This window comes from Mandrillus leucophaeus, unplaced genomic scaffold (genome assembly GCF_000951045.1).
Source record: "Mandrillus leucophaeus isolate KB7577 unplaced genomic scaffold, Mleu.le_1.0 Scaffold841, whole genome shotgun sequence".
Lineage (NCBI taxonomy): Eukaryota > Metazoa > Chordata > Mammalia > Primates > Cercopithecidae > Mandrillus > Mandrillus leucophaeus.
Genome location: NW_012109153.1, coordinates 1,474,888 through 1,495,454, shown reverse-complemented (window position 1 = coordinate 1,495,454; position 20,567 = coordinate 1,474,888). Strand labels below are relative to the sequence as shown.

General features: G+C 36.7%; 1 protein-coding gene across 5 annotated transcripts in view; it reads left to right on the top strand.

The window, feature by feature from the left end:
• Positions 1-20,567, top strand: part of KLHL32 (kelch-like family member 32) — a 226,282-nt gene that overhangs the window by 93,785 nt on the left and 111,930 nt on the right. For 3 of the 5 annotated variants that reach the window (XM_011968385.1, XM_011968386.1, XM_011968389.1), the window contains one exon: positions 17,894-18,001. The exons of the other annotated variants lie outside the window; for them this stretch is intronic. In XM_011968385.1, coding sequence (XP_011823775.1) covers positions 17,894-18,001 — 108 coding nt within the window. The remainder of the gene's footprint in view (positions 1-17,893; positions 18,002-20,567) is intronic. 5 annotated transcript variants of the gene reach the window in all.

Genomic DNA, 20,567 nt, shown 5'->3' with positions numbered 1-20,567 from the left:
ACAGAGCCTCACATCTGATAGACATTCAATAAGTATTAATCACCTGGCTTAGGACTAGGAGCAGCCACATAGCTGCTGTAATAGAGGTTGCACATTTTGGTGGGACAAGGCTGATTTTGTTGTACTGTAAGACAGGACTTGTGAACATGAAGAAGTGTGTGGGTTTTTTATTTTTATTTTTTTCAAATTAAATGACTTCATAATTTTCTTTCGAAACTGAGCACATTTTATTACAAATGGATTTCCTTTTGTCAATTCAAGGTAAGGTACCAGGTAGCAGTGATATTGGTCAAATGTTACTTCTTTTGTAAATAGAAAGCGGAGTGCCATCTAAAGAGCCATCATCACATTCCTTTGTAAAATTATTTGAATCAATGCCAGAGAAATCCTTAACATTTCAGAGTCATTCATTTAATGTTAATTTTCGTGTTTATAGTTGGTTTATTGTGTTTATTATAGTGAATGGATGGATAATGGTGAACTCTGGTCTGCATTTTATTCTTTTATTTAAAATTGTTCACATCTACTAAATATAAGTATTATGAATCTAGAAAAATAGGTTTAAAGTAATAATAATAGCTAACATTTTTATCATTTACACTGTGACAGTCATTGTGCTAAGCCCCTTTATATGTATTCATTTCAAATATATATTGAAAGGTCACTTTATGTTTCTGCCGTATCTTTTCTATGCTTTTAAGATTATAACTTTTATGCTGTTTTATTTAAAATAAAATTTGCATTCATGCTTATTTGTTCTCAGGTATACAGTCAACCTCAGCTTCATCCAAAAGAAGAACACATGTTTTAAAGGATAATAAAGCTGATGAAATTTTTAAACTCTTAAAAATTAGTATTGAGTGAAGGCAGATGTTTGTAAAAGAGGTGAAGACATCTGATCATGTGAACCTGATGAATTGGTATAAAGAATTATTGGAATCTGTAGAAATGCCATGATTCTGCTTATTGTCTTTGTAAAAAACTGCTTTGGAATGAATTGTCCATAGTGTGGGATGATCCAGCTGCTTGTTGAATCAGTTGCTTTTCATTAGCCCATCTGATGTTGATTGGAGTCTGGGCTTGCATGCCTGAACTCCTGAAAGACTGAATTATCAGTATGCTTCTCACACAGAGAGCTGTGACTCTAATGAGGGATTTTCATATCAAATCATTCATATCACTTTATAATCACAATACATGTATTAGATGCTTTCTGATCCTGCTGCAATCATGAGAATTAGCTAACTTCGTGTGAGATTCCAGTAATAGATAGTAATGCATTTCTCAGGTAGGCAGTGAATATTCATCCTTCTAAGGTCAACAGTGGTTGGAAGAAGTGGAGGAGAGGAGGTCTGTAAGTCTAAACACAGTCTGATATCTGTTTGTCTTTCTTTGAATTGAAGGGCCTACTAGTTTCCCAGTTTATCTGGCAGTCTCTCCAACTTGAGAGGGAGGCACATGAGTAGGCGCAGAAGAATGGTGGTGAAGGGCATGGGTTCAAGTCCCGACTCTCCCTCTTACCAGCTTTATCACCTTGAACTATTTGCTTAATTTCACTGGGTCTCGTTTCTCATGTTTAAAATGAGGTAATAGTAGTACCTGACTTCACAGAGTTGTGAAAATAAAACTTTAATTCAAGTAGGACTCTGACACAGGGCCTGCCACATGGTAAAGGCTGGGTAAACATGAGTTGTTATTGTCATTGTTCTCATTATTACACCGGAGCTATAGGGAGGCCCTAGAAGAAAAAGCTATTATCTTTCTTTTAATGATTGAGCAGAGCTCATTTCACCCAAAAGAAGATGCAGATCAAAATGGGTAATATGTAAAATATAATTATATAAATTTTGAGAAATAAATACATTTTATATATATATAAATTTCATAGGATTAAAAGAAGTCCATCTAATTATTTTTTAAAAGGTGTGTGAAGGCTCATGGATGATTCCTAAACCCTTTTGTTTCCCCATTTTGTAAGATGTAGAGACTTTGTATTAGCCTGCATGGACAAAGCATCAAATGTGTTTGCAGAAAAAGTGTGCTTAATGGGAGGATTCCTTGAGCTCAGGAGTTTGAGGTTGCAGTGAGCTATATGATCATGCCACTGTACTCTAGCCTGGGTGACAGAGCAAGACCCTGTCTCAAAAAAAAAAATGAACTTGAACATTTGGGAAGACCGAACACTTCATATTCGTTGAGCTGACCTGTTCTTAGATTAGGAAGGTGCCAGGGAAATTGTTGCTTAGCAACTAATGGAGTTAAATGAAACAGTCTGTTAGCTGGGCTCTTGCCCTCATCTGTGTGCATGCCTAATAAAGGAGATGGGCTCCAGTGTGTATTGCTTGACTCACAGCTGTCAAACAAAAGTGATGAATAAAATGCAAGATGGAAGGGAGGGTCCACACCTGGACTGGGCATCTATATTTATGGTCATATACACCTTCCTTTATGTTAGATGTTGAAGAAAAAGTTATTAAGAGAGGACATTAAAAACAAGAGAGGGACTGTTGAAATTGAGGGTTAAATTTTTAAGAGTGATCATTAGTTTACATTGAGTTTTAAGAGACTAAGTTAATAAGTGATAATTGAGGAAATTCCACACTATTATCTTCAACATTCTTCTAAAAAGTTCTCTATAGAAAAGGGATAACAGGGTTGGGCACAGTGGCTCACACCTGTATTCCCAGCACTTTGGGAGGCCAAGGCAGGCAGATCATGAAGTCAGGGGTTCGAGACCAGCCTGACCAATATGGTGAAACCCTGTCTCTACTAAAAATACAAAAACCAGCTAGGCGTGGTGGCATGCGCCTGTAGTCCCAGCTACTTGGGGGCCTGAGGCAGGAGAATCACTTGAACCCAGGACGCAGAGGCTGCAGTGAGCCGAGATTGCACCACTGCACTCCAGCCTGGGCAAAAGAGGGAGAATCCCTCTCAAAAAAAAAAAAAAAAAAAGAAAAAGAAAAAGAAAAAAAAAAGACAAAGAAAGGGATAACAGATCTTATGGATGACATGGTGAATTCTAGGGCAGAAATTGTGTGTTTTAGTACTTGTCTGCTCCTGGTCCCTATTTATACCCATGACAGACGTTATGACTAGATCCTGACCACTCTCACTTGAGCTGGATGTGGCCTTACAGCCCTCAACAGGGCTCCAGGAAGCCATTACCAATATCATATTGGGCAGGTAAGAAACTTCCTTGTCATTCTTTATGACAAATTGAAACTTGTTAAAAACTTTACTTTTTGAATTCCATAGGAATATTCTGAGTGATTTGTGTCAAAAGCAGCTTTGAGGTAGCCACATGAAATTCCTCTTAAGGAAAATTGTTAAGAAAGAAATAGACCAGAGAAAATCAACCAAAGTAATTGGGGGGAAAGGGAGACACTGTGAAAGATTTGCCTGAAAGTTCTTACCACTGCCACCATTCAGGAGCTTTGGATGATTTACTCTTTCAAAGACTATGTCCTTGAATCCACTTTCTTTTGAAATACCTTTCATTTTCTGTATAGTAATCACTCCCACCCCTCCATATCTAGGGATCAGTCCTCTCATGCTGGGATTTGGACTCAGACCTTCTGTTCTGCCTACAAAACTTCGAGCATTGGCTTCAAGCACTAACATTTTTATGACTCAGAGAATTCGAATTAGATACTATTTCCAGTAGGAGACTCTAGAGCTGTTACTATATATATTTGAAAGGCGGTTAAGCACAAAAGAGAGTGAACGCATTGACCTTCTCCTATGGCCAAGGGGAGAAAGTTATCAGGAGTGTGATTAGAAGTCAATATTTTGAAGGTTTTACTAATATTTCTCCAGCAAGGGACAGCCTGTCATGAAAAATATTAGGTGTCTCATCACCTCAAGTATTCAAGTATGCAAGGAGTGCTGCAAGGGGGAGAACTGACTACCCCAGCTCTGCTTCTCAAACGTTTATGTGCATGTGGTTCACCTGGGGCTCTCGTTAAAACTCAGCTTTCCCATCTAGTAAGTGTGGGGTAGAAGCCGAGATTCTACATTTCTTACAAGTTCCTTGGCAATACCAATGCTGGATTCCAGGGACCACACCTTAAGTAGGGAGGGGCCAGTGATCTCTAAAGTATTACAATTCCAAAATTCCATTTGCAGAAGAGAGACCAGAGTTTAGTCTTGCTTCTTACACACACCCAGCACAGCTTTGAAAACCACATAGGAATCTCTTGTGGTCTTAGAGAATTCCCCCTGAATTCCTATCATATTTTCCTTAGTAAAGAATACCCCGCTCTGCCTCCTCAGTTGCTTCACTTCTTTTTTTCTCCAGGCTTTCAACCTTTTCTGATGTCACTGTTCTCTAAAAAAAAAATTTCCTTTTTTCATGCTTTCTCTGATCCATGCAGACTCTAATCACAACTGCTCAGTCATTCCTTCATGCAAGTCCCAAATTCTGTCTTAGGACAGCTGTCAAAATGCAGGAAATCTAGGTTATGTCTCAGTCGGGGTGTTCTTAGAAGTTTGTGAAAAGCAGGATTGTGCCATTGGCTGCCATATGAGGGAGATCAAACAGCCTCTTCGATTAATTTGATTCATTCAATAATGGTTTAGCAAATGTATTCATTAAGAAAGAGTAAAAGTGCCATCCCTAAACATCTGAAAGAGGCAAATTTGTGACAGATTAAACAATGGACTTCTTTGTATGGTGGGTAGGACTGTATTGTGATCCCATGTTCAGGGGATACAACTGGAAAGTAACAGAATCACCAGAGGAATAAGAAGAACCATAGGGATCTGAGAGGGCAACCCAAGGCTGAAGTCAAATGTGTGGATGCCACTTTCCAGAAGATGGAAAGACTGGCAAGGACAAATTTTGTGAGTTACCCAACTGCATGGTGAGCAGCAGTTTCTGGCCTTCACAATTACCATAACTTTGGCTAAGAAACAACTTGGTTTGTGTCCTTTTTTTATTCCACCCTTTTCTCTCCCAGAAGACCCAGGTCGTTGAAACATGGCCACATTCAGGAGGAGAATTCTAAACAGACAGGATAAACCATAATGATGCTTGTTTTGAAGGGCTCATTATCACTGTATAGTTAATTTAGGAAGCAACTGTGCCAAGAGCAAAGCTGTGAAACGCAGCTAGATCCTTTAAATAAACAAGCTACATATTTGAAGATTTTAGAAAAAAACAATATGTAACATACTTTTTAGCATATAAGATGGATCTTTATTTTATGTGGTTAAGGTGAGGGAAAACTATTTTAGAGATATTAATTTTTGTTGCCTAATTATATTTATAGTAATATAATTTTACTGTTTTAGTTTGTCTTGTGTTATTTTATTCTCTGAGAGTATTATTATACTATGGGAGGAAAAATTAAAACAATTATAAAGAGGAAGAAAATCACCAACCAAACATCCTCACTCTTTCAGACCGTTTAGCTCCCCAGATGGATTGAGTTATTTTATTCATTTGCAAGATAAAGGAGGTAAATAGTCCAATTTGACTGTGAGTGGGACCCTCTTCTCCCTAATGGAAGGGAATGGGCTATTGCAGTTAATTGAATGGTCTCATTAACTGAGATTTACTACCCATTCTGTATGTGAGGTGTAACCAAAATGTAATAAAGGCTAATAACCATTAACACTAAATTGATCAAAATGTAATCTTTGTTGATTCAGAAGTTAGTTCAAATCTCTGTAATGCCTCATGACCATTGTAAACATCACTAATTATGTAACAGTGGGCATATAGAAGATGTAAGATGTAATGGATATACTGTCATCATTGCAAGTTGCTCTTTTCAATGACTTCCTTAGACATGTCTGTTTACTTTCATTTAACTCTGTTTAATGCTTATAAAATGTAAGGGTTGAATGTGCCTCCAAACAGTTCAGTTATTTCACCTGTAAGATTATATGTATTTTTGATAAAATGGGAGTCGCAGTGGTTTTGCCTGTGTTCAGTGTAACTCCAAAGCTGGACATAGTTTGCCAGGTAAAAAGATCATATTTTACCAGATGCTTTAAAAAGTCTATCATCTGTCATTTTACTTATCTATGAAGATGTAGTAGAATTTTTGTCAGTTTTGTGTCATAAGGTACCACCCTAAAATGTAACTGTAACTAATCTTGTGTCTGCATGACAACTAACATGACTCAAGAAAACTTCACGGCCGGGCGCGGTGGCTCACGCCTGTAATCCCAGCACTTTGGGAGGCCGAGACGGGCAGATCACGAGGTCAGGAGGTCAAGACCATCCTGGTTAACACGGTGAAACCCTGTCTCTACTAAAAATACAAAAAGTTAGCTGGGTGTGGTGGTGGGCACCTGTTGTCCCAGCTACTCAGGAGGCTGAGGCAGGAGAGTGGCGTGAACCTGGGAGGTGGAGCTTGCAGTGAGCTGAGATCGTGCCACTGCACTCCAGCCTGGGCAACAGAGCCAGACTCCGTCTCAAAAAAAAAAAAAAAAATAGAAAACTTCACGTACTGTGATTTTAGGACTCAATTTGCATCATTTCTGTGTGAAATAAAGAGGGAATAACACATCATAAATCCATACCTCCCTCTGTGGTAGGCACTTAAAGTGGATTATATACTCACAAACTAGAAAGGTTTGTGTTGGTGGCAGCACGTTATCAGCCACAAATGAGCTGTGATGACTGTAAATCTCAGCCTGGCTGAGGCTCTCTCAAAGACAAAATCTTGTGAACCAAGCATGAGTCTGTGCAATGCTTTCATATTTCTAAGCAGAACTTTATCCCATGCTTTGGCAGAATGTTGTGACTTGATAGAGAACATTGACATATGTTCTTTTTTTTCTAAGTGTCTAGCTTTGAACTCACTTGTGTTTCTCAAATGTTTAGCTTACAGTGAATGCTGTTTCTCTTTAGTTATGATTTTACATTTTGGTACCTAAAACACCTTTCATGCAGAACATTCTCTGTTACATAGAATGAATTCTTTTTGTTTATGACACTGTAGGGTGGTAGGACATCATCTGTAGATGAGTTTTGAAGATCATGTTGGTTGATTCATTCATTTGCTGTATTTATTGCATATATGTACTCCTCGGATCTGGGAGCACCACAGTAAGAAAAGGAGATATGGCACCTGCCTTCATGGAGCCTGCAGTCTACCTTTTCAAGATGTTATATGCTTAAAAATATTACTGTTGGTCTCATCACCTCTTTTGCTGCCAAGGAGACTTTGGTCTTCCTCGTGGTCTCTAGCAGGTTTCTGGACATTGTTTCACTAGCTCGGATAGACTAGGCAACTGGTGTTTCACTGTGCCAAATGGCCAAGTTCTTCCTTATCACCAAGCGGTATCCAATGAGGCTCTTCCTAATTGAGATGTCTTTTAAATTTATTATATCCAAGACATTGACCTTGATATAATAGTTCCCCTTTTTTAATCTTTAGGTTAATTATGGTTTTTAAAAATTGTGATAAGCATTAAATTTTTAACATTAATTTTTTTTTTGAGATAGAATCTCACTCTCTTGCCCAAGCTGGGATGCAGTGGTGTGATCATGGCTTACTGCAGCCTCAAACTCCTGGGGTCAAGCAATCCTCCTCCCTCACTGTCTTGAGTAACTGGGAATACAGGTGCATACCACCATGCTTAGCTAATTTTTTTAATTGTTTGTAGAGATAGGGTCTCCCTATGTTACCCAGCCTGGTCTCAAACTCCTGGCCTCAAGTGAACTTCCAGCCTCAGCCTCCCAAAGTGGTGGGATTATAGACATGACTCACGGTGCCTGGGCAATGTTAAATTTCTAAACAGTATGATGTGATGTCAAAGTGGAAGTTCTGTGTTTATAGAAGTGGTGGTGATGATTTTTATAATGAGGTCATTCCATAAAGTAGAAGTCTAGGAGTATGTTGCAAAAGTGAAGTCCTGAAGCCAGAGATAGGGATTTAGAGTGAGACTGTCATTTGGAAACTATTTGAAATGAATGGATTTAGTCAGCAGTTGAGTGGAGAGTGCTGTTTCTCAGCTGTCGTTTCAGTTGGAATCAAAGGGAGACATGGGACAGTGAGACATTCAACCTGGATTATAGCAACAGTTTCTACCTATTAAACATCTACCGTGTGCCATATATTATGCCTGACATTAAGCATAATTGTATTTAAACCTATGACAACCCTGTGAAGTTGGTATTATTCCCATTTTACAGAAAAAGGGCCTGAGGCTCAGAGAAGGTAAAAAATTAGCCAAAGTTCCAAGATAAATTGCCCACATAACCAGTAGGTTATAGAACCAGATGTATCTTCCTGCATAGTTCTGAACATTAAAAATAAAACCAAGTTTTTAAAAGGGAATTGGTTGAAATTCATAAGTAATACATGTTCATTGCAATGATCCAAAAAAATACTTATGTAAACAGGATAAAATTAAGTCTATTTTTTCCCTCTACAATCATACTCTATAATATAGCAATTATAGATGCATTTAATTGTATTGATATAAAATAATTACCAATATGGTGTCTCTTTATTGCACATACAAACGTGCAAATATAGATATACACTATTTAAGGAATTGTGTTTTCCTCCCAACTCTACTAACCCTCTGATTGAGGATCCCTATTCTATGCCAGTGTTACCCTGATTACTTTTGAAAGACCCTAGAAATGTAGATTTTTAAAACTCCTTTGGCAGCCTATTTTATTTTTTTAACCTTTGTTCCTAGGAAGTTTTTCCTTTTCATTAACCCAGAATATTCTTCTGCAGTTTAAGCTATTTGAGTCCTGCTGTACATACGGGATTGGTGGCAAGCAGGTGGTCAGCACATCAGGTGCAATTACAACTGGAAGATCTGAAAAAAGAACTTGGTTGGTGTGGGGAGTGTTAAAAACTTAACCACCCATGTAATAAAAAGCAGACACTGAAAACAACTGAAATTTCTTTCAGGTTCTTTTCAAGAAGTTTAGAAGCAAATTCAACATTTTATAAACTAAAGGTTTTTATTTAACTGTGATCTATTTTTTAATTTTTAAATTTCAGGTAATCTTCTACAAACGCATAAACAAAATCTACTTAACTCTAAAGATAATTTCCTGTTAGCCTTTTTTATCTGTAGCCACACTTGATTAAAAAAAAAACAACAACAGAAACTGGTGCTTCTCCTAATATATCAGTCCTTTAAACCAGGGAATACTTAAAAGAAACTTCACTACATTTTGTTGTTACCACAAAATATAAATTTTACTAAGAGCTTGCCATATGTCAGGTGCTTTTCACTTTGTATGTATACTTAATGGACCACAGTATAGTGTCAACATAACTTTTATATGTACTGGGAAACCAAAACATATGTATGACTCATTGTGTTATGATATTTGCTTTATTAAGGTGGTCTGGAACTAAACCCACTCTATCTCCAAAATATGCCTATATAAGTGAGATCATTCAATATTTGTCTTTCTGTGTCCAGTTTATTTCACTTAGCATAATGTCTTCCAGGTTCATCCATATTGTTGCAAATGGCAGGATTTTCTTCTTTTTTAAGGCTAAATAATGTTCGTGTGTATGTGTATGTCTCACATTTTCTTTATCCATATATTCGTTGAGGGACATTAAGATTGTTTCCATATTGTAGCTATTGTAAATAATGCTGCAATAACCATGGGAGTGTGGCTATCACTTTGAGATACTAATTTCATTTTCTTTGCATACATACCCAGAAGTGAGATTGTTAGATCATAAGGTAGTTCTTTAAAAAAAAATTTTTAGTACCCTCTCTACTGTTTCCCATAATGGCTGTACCAATTTACATTCCAACCAATAATAACAAGGATTCCCTTTTCTCTACAACCTCACTAACAATTATCTTTTGTCTTTTTGGTAATAATTATTCTAACGGATGTGAAGAGACACCTCATTGTGGTTTTTACTTACTTTTCCCTGACGATTAGTGATATTGAGCATCTTTTTATATACCTGTTGTCCATTTGTATGCCTTCTTTGGAAAAATGTCTATTCAGGTCCTGTGACCATTTTAAAGTTCAGTTATTTATTTATTTATTTAGCTATTGAATTTTGTGAGTTCCTTAAATATTTTTGAATATTAACGCTTTATCAGATATATGGTTTGCAAATATTTTTCCCATTCTGTGGGTTGCCATTTTAATCTGTTGATTGTTTCCTTTGGTATGCATAAGTTTTTAGTTTGATGCAAGGCCACTTTATTTTTGCTTTTGTTGCCAGTAGTTTGGTGTCATATCCAAAAAATTATTTGACCAATGTCAAGGAACTTTCCCCTACACTTTCTTCTTTATTGTTTTAAATCTTACATTTAAGTCATTAACACATTTAAGTTAATTTTTGCGTATGATATGAGATAAGGGTTCAATTCTATTCTTTGGCATGCAGATATCAAGTTTTTCTTGCACCATATATTGAAGAGCCTGTCCTTTCCCTATTGTGTGTTCTTGGCACTCTATCAAAGATCAGTTTACCACAGATGCATGGATTTATTTCTGGGCTATTCTGTTAGTTGGTCTATATATCTGTTTTTATGACAGTACTATACTGTTTTGATTACTGTAGCTTTGTAATGTATTTTGAAATCAGGAAGTATGATGCCTTCAGTATGTTCTTCATGTTTAAGATTTCTTTGGCTATTCAGGGTCTTTTGTGGTTCCATTTGATTTTAGCATTTTTTTTTTTCTATTTCTATAAAGAATGCCACTTGGATTTTGGTAGGGGTTGTGTTGAACGTATAGATCACTTTGAGTAGTATGAACATTTTAACACATTGTTTTTTAATCCGTGGACATGGATGTCTTTCCATTTTATCTGTGTCTTTGATTTCCTTCACCAGTATTTTATAACTTTCAGTTAACAAGTCTTTCACTTCTTTGATTAAATTTATGCCTAAGTATTTTCTTTGTTCTTTTAAATGGGATGGTTTTGTTAAATTTCTTTTTTATTACTTTTCTGTTTGTGTACAGAAATACCACTGATTTTTGAATGTTAATTTTGCACCAAAAAACTTTGTTAAACTCATTTCTTAGTTCTAACATTGTTTTTTGGTTGAATCTTCAGGGTTTCCTACATATATAATCATGTTATCTACAGAGACAATTTCACTTTTTCCTCTCCAGTTTGGATGCTTTTTATTTCTTTTTCTTGTTTAATTGCACTGGGTAGGACTTCCAGTACTAAGTTGAATGAAAGTGGTCTCTCATCTTCTCTTGCTATCTTCCTTTGTTATTTGATTATTTTTGTAGTATTTGTTTTGATTCTTTTCTATTTATCTTTTGTATATCTATTATAATTTTTTTTTTTCTGTGTGGTTACCTCAAGCCTGGCATAAAATGTCTTGTAGTTACAATGGTCTATTTTAAGTTGATAACTTGAAACTCAACTGCACACAAAAATTCTCCACTTTTACCACCTCCCCCAAACTTTATGTTTTTGCAGTCAGAGTTTACTTCTTTTTATATTGTGTATCCATCAACAAATTTTGGTCTTTTATCTTTTAAATGTTGGGATAAAAGTAACTTACACACCACCATTACAGTGTTACATTATTATGTATTTGTCCATATCTTTACTTTTGCCAGTGATATTTATGGTTTCTTATGCTTTCACGTTACTGTTTAGCATGTTTTTGTTTCAATTTGAAGAACCCCCTTAGCCATTTCATGTAAAGTAGGTTTAGGAGTCACAAACTCTCTCAGTTTTTGTTTCCCTGGGAAAGACTTTCTGTTTCATTTATTTTTAAAGGATAGTTTTGCCAGATATTGTATTCTTGGCAGTTTTTTTCTTTCAGTATTCTGAATGTATCATCCCACTCTCTTCTGGCCTGCAATATTTCTACTAAAAAAATCCACTGATTTGTCTCATGGAGATGGTTCCCTTATATGTGACAAGTCACTCTTCTTTTGCTTCTTTCAAAATTCTCTGTCTTTAACTTTTGAAAATTTAATTATAATATATCCTGGTGCAGATCTCTTTGTATTCAACTTATTTAGGATTCTTTGGGGTTCATCAATCCAGATGTCCACTTCCTTCCCCTGATTTGAAATGTTTTTGGTAATTATTCGTTTTCAATAATCTTTCTTCTCCTTTCTATTTCTCTTCTTTTTATTAAGCTTTTATAATATAAATTGGTTTACTTGATACTGTTTCATAAAAGCCATAGGCTTTCTTTACTCCTTTTTACTCTTTTTTCTTTTTTGTCCTTTGACTGGATAATTTTAAACGACCAGTATTCAAGTTTACTAATTCTTTCCTCTGTTTGATCAAGTCTGGTATTGAAGCTGTCTGTTGCATTTTTTTGTTTCATTTATTGTGTTCTTCAGCCTCAGAATTTGCTTCATTTTTGTGGTTTGCATTTCTCTAATTTTCCCTTTCATTTGTGTATTACATAAAATTTACATTTCTCTAACTTTCCCTTTTGTTTATGTATTATTTTCCTGATATTATTGAGTTGTCTGTGTTCAATGATAATTTCTTAAAGCAATAACTTTGTCAGGCAATTCATAGGTCTCCATTTCTTTGGTATCGTTACTGGAATTATCATTTCCTTTAGTGATGTTAGGTTTCCCTGACATTTCATGTTCCTTGTAGCCTTGCATTGGTGTCTGAACATTTGAAGGAGCAGTTACATCTTTCAGATATTACAGACTGGCTTTGGTGGGGAAGACTTTCACCTGAGGTGTGATGATACCTGAGGTGTGATGATGGGTGGGGTGTGTGGTGGTTCTTAAATAATCACCTGAGGTGTGAGGATGGGTGGGGTGTGTGGTGGTTGTGGGTCCAATGCAAGTTCTGAGGGGTATGCAGGGGCACTGGTTTTGGGGATTGTGTGACACTGTCATGGTGCGTGGGGTTGCCAGGTCCTGGTGCAGGTGCAAGACAAGTGACATCACAGCCAGGTGTAGGCTCATGTGAAGCCATACCAGGTGCAGGGTGCCAGAGTGACCCCCTTCAGCTCCAGGGTATGCAAAAGCATGGGCTCCAGGCATCTCTGTCAGCTGGGGTTTGTGTTGGTGAAGACTGGCGATCTTTAGCAGCAAAGACTGTAGGAGTCCTCCTGCTCTTTTCTCCTACAGGGGGATATAGTGGTCAAGGCAATTTCTCTTGGCACTAAGCTGTACTATGTGGAACATCCTAAGTTCTAAAAAATGTTCAATTTTTAAAATTTATGATAAATTTCTGAAAGTTAAATACATTATGAATGTTAGCTTTTTAATATATCAAATATAGTTGAATATATTATATGTTAAATACTCCCAATAGCTTTAAGATATTCTGAATGTTATTTTATTTTTCAAATTGTATTTAAAATCTATTTTGGAAAATTTCTTAAATGGCAAGAGAGCAATAATTTAGTGTTTCTAACAGTAAAAAGTTTAACCATAAATTAAGCTCTCAAAAATAATCCTTTTCATTATGAAAACGTAAAACTCTCTAATGCAGTGAGATGGAAATGAAGATCTCTACAAGGAATAATGGGTCATCAGTTTATATTGTTCATCTTATACATATTAATTTAAAATGTATAGACTTGTGAGGATAAAAAAATACATTTGTTAAAATAAAATCCTATTAGTTCAATAGTACAAAGAATATAAAATACCTAGGAATCAATTTAACCAAAGAAGTAAAATGTCTAAACAAGGAAAACTATAAAACACTGATGAAAGAAGATGATGCCAAAAAAAGGGAAAGATATTCCATGTTCATGGATAGGAATAATGAATACTGCTAAAATAACAATACTACCCAAAGTAGTTTACAGATTCAATGCAATCCATATCAAATTTCCAATGACGTTCTTCACAGAAATAGAAAAAATATCCTAAATATAAATGGAACCACAAAAATCCCAAATAGCCAAAGCCACCCTGAGCAAAAAGAACAAAGACGTTACACTATCAGATATCAAAATGTACTAAAAAGCTATAGTAACTAAACCAGCCTGGTACTGGCATAAAAACAGACACATAGATCAATGGAATAGATTAGGGAACCCAAATATAAGTCCACACATTTACAGACAACTTATCTTTGCAAAGGTGCCAACAACATACAATGGGGAAAAGACAGTCTTCTTAATACATGGTGCTGGGAAAATTGCATAACTATATGCAGAAGAATGTAACTACACCCTTATCTCTAACTATACACAAAAATCAAATCAAAATGTATTAAAGACTTAAATCTAAGGCCCCAACTATGAAATAACTAGAAGACAATATTGGGGAAATGCTACAGGACATCGGTCTAGGCAAAGGCTTTTTGGGATCAAGACCCCCAAAACACAGGCAGCCAAAGCAAAAATAGACAAATGGAATTTCATCAAGCTAAAAAGCTTCTACACAGCAAAGGAAACAATCAACAAAGTGAAGGGCAAACCCACAGAATTGGGACAAATATTTGTAAACTACCATCTGACAAGGGATTGATAACCAGAATATATAAGAAGCTCAAACAGTTCACTAGCCAAAAAAAAAAAAAAAAATCCAATTTAAAAATGGGCAAAAATAGGTATTTCTTAAAAGAAGACATACAAATGTCCAACAGACATACGTAAAAAAATACTGAAGGTCACTGAGCATCAGAAGATGCAAATCAAAACTACGGTGAAATACCTCACCCCAGTTAAAATGGCTTTTATCAAAAAGAGAGGCAATAATATGGAGAAAGGGGAACTCTAGTACTCTGTTGATGGGAATAAATTAGTACAGCCACTATGGAGAACAGAATGGAGGTTCCTCAAGAAACTAAAAATGTAGCTTGCATATGACTCAGCAATTTTACCACAGGTATATATTCAAAAGTAAGGAAATCAGTATATTGTAAAATACATATTATATATCCAAAAGAAAGGAAATCAGTATATCTGCACTCCCATGTTTATTGTAGCACTATTCACAATAGTCAAAATTTGGAATTGGGCCGGGTGCAGTGGCTCATACCTGTAATCCCAGCACTCCAGCACTTAGGGAGGCTGAGGCAGGTGGATCAATTGAGGTCAGGAGTTCGAGACCAGTCTGGCCAACATGGTGAAACCCCATCTCTAGTAAAAATATATAAATTAGCCGGGTGTGGTGGCACGTGCCTGTAGCCCCAGCTACTCGGGGGGCTGAGGAAACAGAATTGCTTGAACCCAGGAGGCGGAGGTTGCGGTGAGCTGAGGTCATGCCACTGCACTCCAGCCTGGGTGGCAGAGCAAGACTCTGTCTCAAACAAAAAAAAAAAAAAAAAGGAAAATGGAATTAACTAAGTGCTTATCAGTGAATGAATGGACAAAGAAAATGCGGTATATATACCCAAATAAATGTTATAAAAAAATGAAATCCTGTCATTTGCAGCAATGTGGATGGAACTGGAGGTCATTATGTTAAGTGAAATAAGCCAAGCACAAAAAGACAAATAATGTATGTCGTCACTTATATGTGAGAGCTTAAAAAAAAGTGAATCTCATGAAGACAGAGAGTAGACTGGTGGTTACCCATTACCCTACCCAGTAGGCTGGGAAGGGTCGTTGGGAGGGGGAGGATGATGGGGATATTGAATAATGGGTGCAAATATACAGTTTAATAGAAGAAATAAGACCTAGTGTTAGATCAGTAGAGTGACTATAGTTTACAGTAATCTATTGTACACTTGAAAATAGCTAGAAAGGAGCTGGGCACGGTGGTTCACGCCTGTAATCCCAGCACTTTAGGAGGCTGAGGCAGGCGGATCACAAGGTCAGGAGTTCGAGACCAGCCTGGCCAATATGGCGAAACCTTGTCTCTACTAAAAATAGAAAAATTAGCCAGGAGTGGTGGCAGGCACCTGTAATCCCAGCTACTCGGGAGGCTGAGGCAGGAGAATCTCATGAGCCTGGGAGGCAGAGGTTGCAGTCAGGCAAGATTGAGCCACTATACTCCAGTCTGGGTGATAGAGCAAGACTCCATCTCAAAAAAAAAAAAAAAGAAAGAAAGAAAGAAAAAAGAAAGAAAAGAAAATCACTATAAGAGAATAATTTGAATGTTTCAAGCATAAAGAAAAGACATTTTTAAGGTGATAGATATCTCAAATACACTGATTTGGTCATTAAAAAGTATGACTATATTAAATTATCATATGTACCCCTGAAATATGTACATTCCTTAGGCATTGATAAAATTTAAATAAACAAAATTTCTAAAAGATGAATATTGATACATTGGCAAAAGTAAAAAAAAATCACATTTTTTAAATTAAAAAAATTCAGCATGGACTAAATACCACATAGTATAGTGAGGTGTTTTTGTTTTTGTTTTTGTTTTGCTACTATAAAGTTAGCTAAACTGCAGAATCTCAGGGAACAGTTCCCACAAGACTTCTCTCATTATCAGTAAACAAAATTGAATTCTCTTTATATTTCTTAAGTCAAAGATTAATGGTGCACAAATTAGTGTCGGGTTTTTTTTTTTTTTTTTTTTTTTTTTTTTTTTTTTTTTTTTTTTTTTTTTTGAGACGGAGTCTTGCTCTGTCGCCCAGGCTGGAGTGCAGTGGCCAGATCTCGGCTCACTGCAAGCTCCGCCTCCTGGGTTCACGCCATTCTCCTGCCTCAGCCTCCCGAGTAGCTGGGACTACAGGCGCCCGCCACCTCGCCCGGCTAGTTTTTTGTATTTTTTAGTAGAGGTGGGGTTTCACCGGGTTAGCCAGGATGGTCTCGATCTCCTGACCTCGTGATCCACCCGTCTTGGCCTCCCAAAGTGCTGGGATTACAGGCTTGAGCCACCGCACCCAGCCGCCTTTTTAAATTTTTTTATGGAAACTCATACATTTGTTTAATTTGGCAAGTTTTTGTTTTTTTAATTTCAAATTTTCATTTGACATATTGATTTGCAATAAATTGGCCATTTGGAGAATTGGTTGGGGGCAAATTCACTTGCACTGAATAGCTTAGTGGTTCTCAAATTCAAGTGGGCATAAGAATCACCTGGAGGTCCTATTACAATACAGATTGCTGGGCCCCACTTGGAGTATCAGTTTCAATAAGTCTGCAGTGGAGCCCTGAGAGTCTGTACTCAAACATGTTCCCAGGTGATGCTGACGTCTCTGGTCCAAGGGCTACACTTTGAGAACCACTAAAATGGAGTGTGTGACACATGGCTTTGTATTCCCACCCAAATCTCATCTTGAATTGTAGTCCCCATAGACCCTATAATCCCTGCATGTCAAAGGAGAGACCAGGTGGAGGGTAATTGAATCATGGGGGTGATTTCCCCCATGCTGTTCTCGTGATAGTGAGTGAGTTCTCACAAGATCTGATGGTTTTATAAAGGGCTCTTCCCCTTCACTTCGCACTTCTTCTTTCTGCTGCCTTGTGAAAAACAATCCTTGCTTCCCCTTCACCTTCCACCATTATTGTAAGTTTCCTGAGGCCTCCCCAGCCATTCTGAACTGTGAGTCAATGAAACCTCTTTCCTTTATAAGTCCCTAGTCTCAGGCAGTTCTTTATAGCAGTATGAAAATGAACTAATACAATGGCAGATGAGAGGAACTAGCTGTTTCATTGGACTGAGGCAGAAAAAAGCAGAGAAGTCAGGAGATGAAGGCTTTTCGTGTCCTATTGGGCAGGATATTTGGGACTGCTGCATATAACTTGGTAGCTATGAGAATCCAGGACCAAGAGAAAGAGAGTTCGGTGAGCCTAAATACCATCACCTCAAAATGAGACTGTGTATTACATATGGAAGTACTGTATATAGTGAGGAGTGCCATCCTGTGTGTGCTGTTATTGTAACTGTTCAGACATCAAGATGATTTGCAGTGGTTTGTGTCAATGACACTTTGTAGAAGCATTTCAAAAATCAAAATCAATTATTAATTTGTAAAACTTTGTTTTCCCTAGTCTCTGTAGAATTTTGTCTTGCTCCCTTGCTTTCAAAGTCTCAAAACTGTCTTTCTTTCTTTCCTCACCTCAGGCAATGTTCAGTCTTTGTATGGTGGAAAGTGGAGCTGATGAAGTTAATTTGCATGGTGTGACCAGCCTTGGCTTAAAGCAGGCTCTGGAATTTGCATACACAGGACAGGTATGGTATTAAACGTGATCTGAAAGGTTTAATATTTTAACTACACCTAACCAAAGGAGATTATCCTTGAGGTATGAGATTTAGTTATCGTTCTTGTTACTCATTTTGATGTTAAAAATAAGATTCACATCCACTTAATTTTATGACTAAAGTTATTGAAAGGTAAGTAAAGCAATTTGATTTTTAAATATGATACAGTGAACATAGTATTATAAATTGAACTTAGTGCTTGCTGGTGTAATTTTTTGAATATCTTAAAGAACTGTCATAAGGGAAAGAGTTTGCAAGATAATGGATTCTCATTGTTATCACTGAAGCTCAGTGACTCAATCATGGCTTTATTGTCTTAAAAACAAAACAAAAAATTTAGAGCCCCCAAAATTTATGTCCAGCATCTTGGTACCGTGTCTTCCACATACCTCAGAGTCAGAATTGAAGGCATTTAGATTACTAGATTTTGATGGTTTGAAATCCTAATACATTCATGACTAAAATTGTTATAGGATTTATAGGACATCAGAGGATATCCATTTACATTTGAGAACTACTCAAATAAATCAATTCAAATACAGACTGGATGTTTAGCTCCCCTTTTATAAATTTTTGTTCTTTAGCACCATTTCATCCAACTTGGATTCATTATCTTCTATGCTAAAATGAAAGCGTCTTCTCTTGAGAGGCTGGCATCCTAATGAGAGAAAGAGAGGCATACATGATTAAATATATAATTAAAATCCTTACTGGTGTTAGAGTTATAACAGAAGCAGAATACAAAACAGAGTGGGAAAAGGATGCATGTGGTCAAGTGTGGCTACCAATACAAAATTTTAAAGAGAGGGTGGTATTTGGGTCTTGAAGAATGTGTGGGAGCTCATTTATCTACTGAATTTTATTTTTGTTTAATTTTATTCTTAATTAGCAAATAATAATTCTGTATACTTATGTGATGTAAATGTGATGTTCTGATATATGTTTACAATGTGGAATGATTAAATCAGACTAATTAACAAATCTGTCACCTCACCTACCTATTTTTTTTTGTGGTGAAAACATTTTAAATGTACTCTTCTAGCAATGTTGAACTATATAATGCATTATTATTTATTATAGTTACCATTCTGTGAAGTAGATCACTACAGCTTATTCCTGCTGTGTAACTGAAACTATTACCCTTTTGATCCACATCTCCCCTCAGCCCATCCACCCCTGCTACAGTTTGGATGTTTGTCCTCTCCAAATCTCATGTGGAAATTTGATCCCCAGTGTTGGAGGTGGGGTCTGTAGGTGGATGTTTGGGTCATGTTGTTTGATTCTTCATGAATAGACTGATGCTCTCCCTCAGGGTGTGAGTGAGTTCTCACTGTTAATTCCTGAGAGAGCTGTTTATTAAAAAGAGCCTGGCACCTCCTTCCCACTCTCTTGCCTCCTCTCTTACTATGTGATCTCTGCACATGCCAGCTCTGCTTCCCCTCTGCCATGAGTGGAAACAGCCTGAAACCCTCACCAGAAGCAGATGCTGGAGCCATGTTTCTTGTTTAGCCTGCAGAACCATGAGCCAAATAAACCTTTTTCTTATATAAATTACCCAATCTCAGGTATTCCTTTATAACAACACTAAATGGACAAGAAAACACCCTCCCCTAGTCTTTGGTTACCATCATTCTACTTGCTACTTCTATGAGTTCAACTTTTTTTAGATTCAGCATGTAAGTGAGATCATGAAGTATTTGTCTTTCTGGGCCTGGCTTATTTCACTTATCATGGTGTTCTCCAGGTTCATCCATGTCATTGCAAATGACAGGATTTCTCTACTCCTTAAAGCTAAATAGCAGTATGTTGTGTGTACATACCATCTTTTCTTTCTTTATTCACCTGATGACAGACAACTAGATTGCATTCATATCTTAGTTACTGCAAATAATGCTGCTGCAGTGAACATGGGTATATAGATATCTCTATAGCATAATAATTTCAATTCCTTTGGCTGTTACCCAGAAATAGGATTGATGGTTCATATGATAATTTTATTTTTACTTTTTTGAAGAACCTCCATACTGTTTAACATAATGGCGGTATTAATTTACATTCCCACTAACAGTGCACAAGGGTTTAATTTTCTCCACACCCTCACCAATACTTGTTATCTATTGTCTTTTTATATAGTAGGGGTGAGGTGATATCTCACCATGGTTTTCATTTGCATTTCCCTGATGACTAATGATGATGAATTTTTTTCACATACCTGTTGGCCATTTGTATGTCTTCTTTTGAGAAGGGTCTATTAGGTCATTTGCCAATTTTTTGATTGGGTTATTTATTTTCTCATCTTCTTGTGATGGCTCTAGCTTTGTTCTTTTTGCACAAGATTGCCAACTATTCAAGTTCTCAGTTGTGTTTTTTTTTTTTTTCTTGTCTAATTTCTCGGGCTAGAACTTCCAGTACTATGTTGAGTAGAAGTGGTCAAAATGGGCATAATTGTCTTGTTTCTGATCTTAAAGGAAGAGCTTTCAACTTTTCACCATTGAGTATGATGTTAACTCTGGGCTTTTCATGTATGGCCTTTATT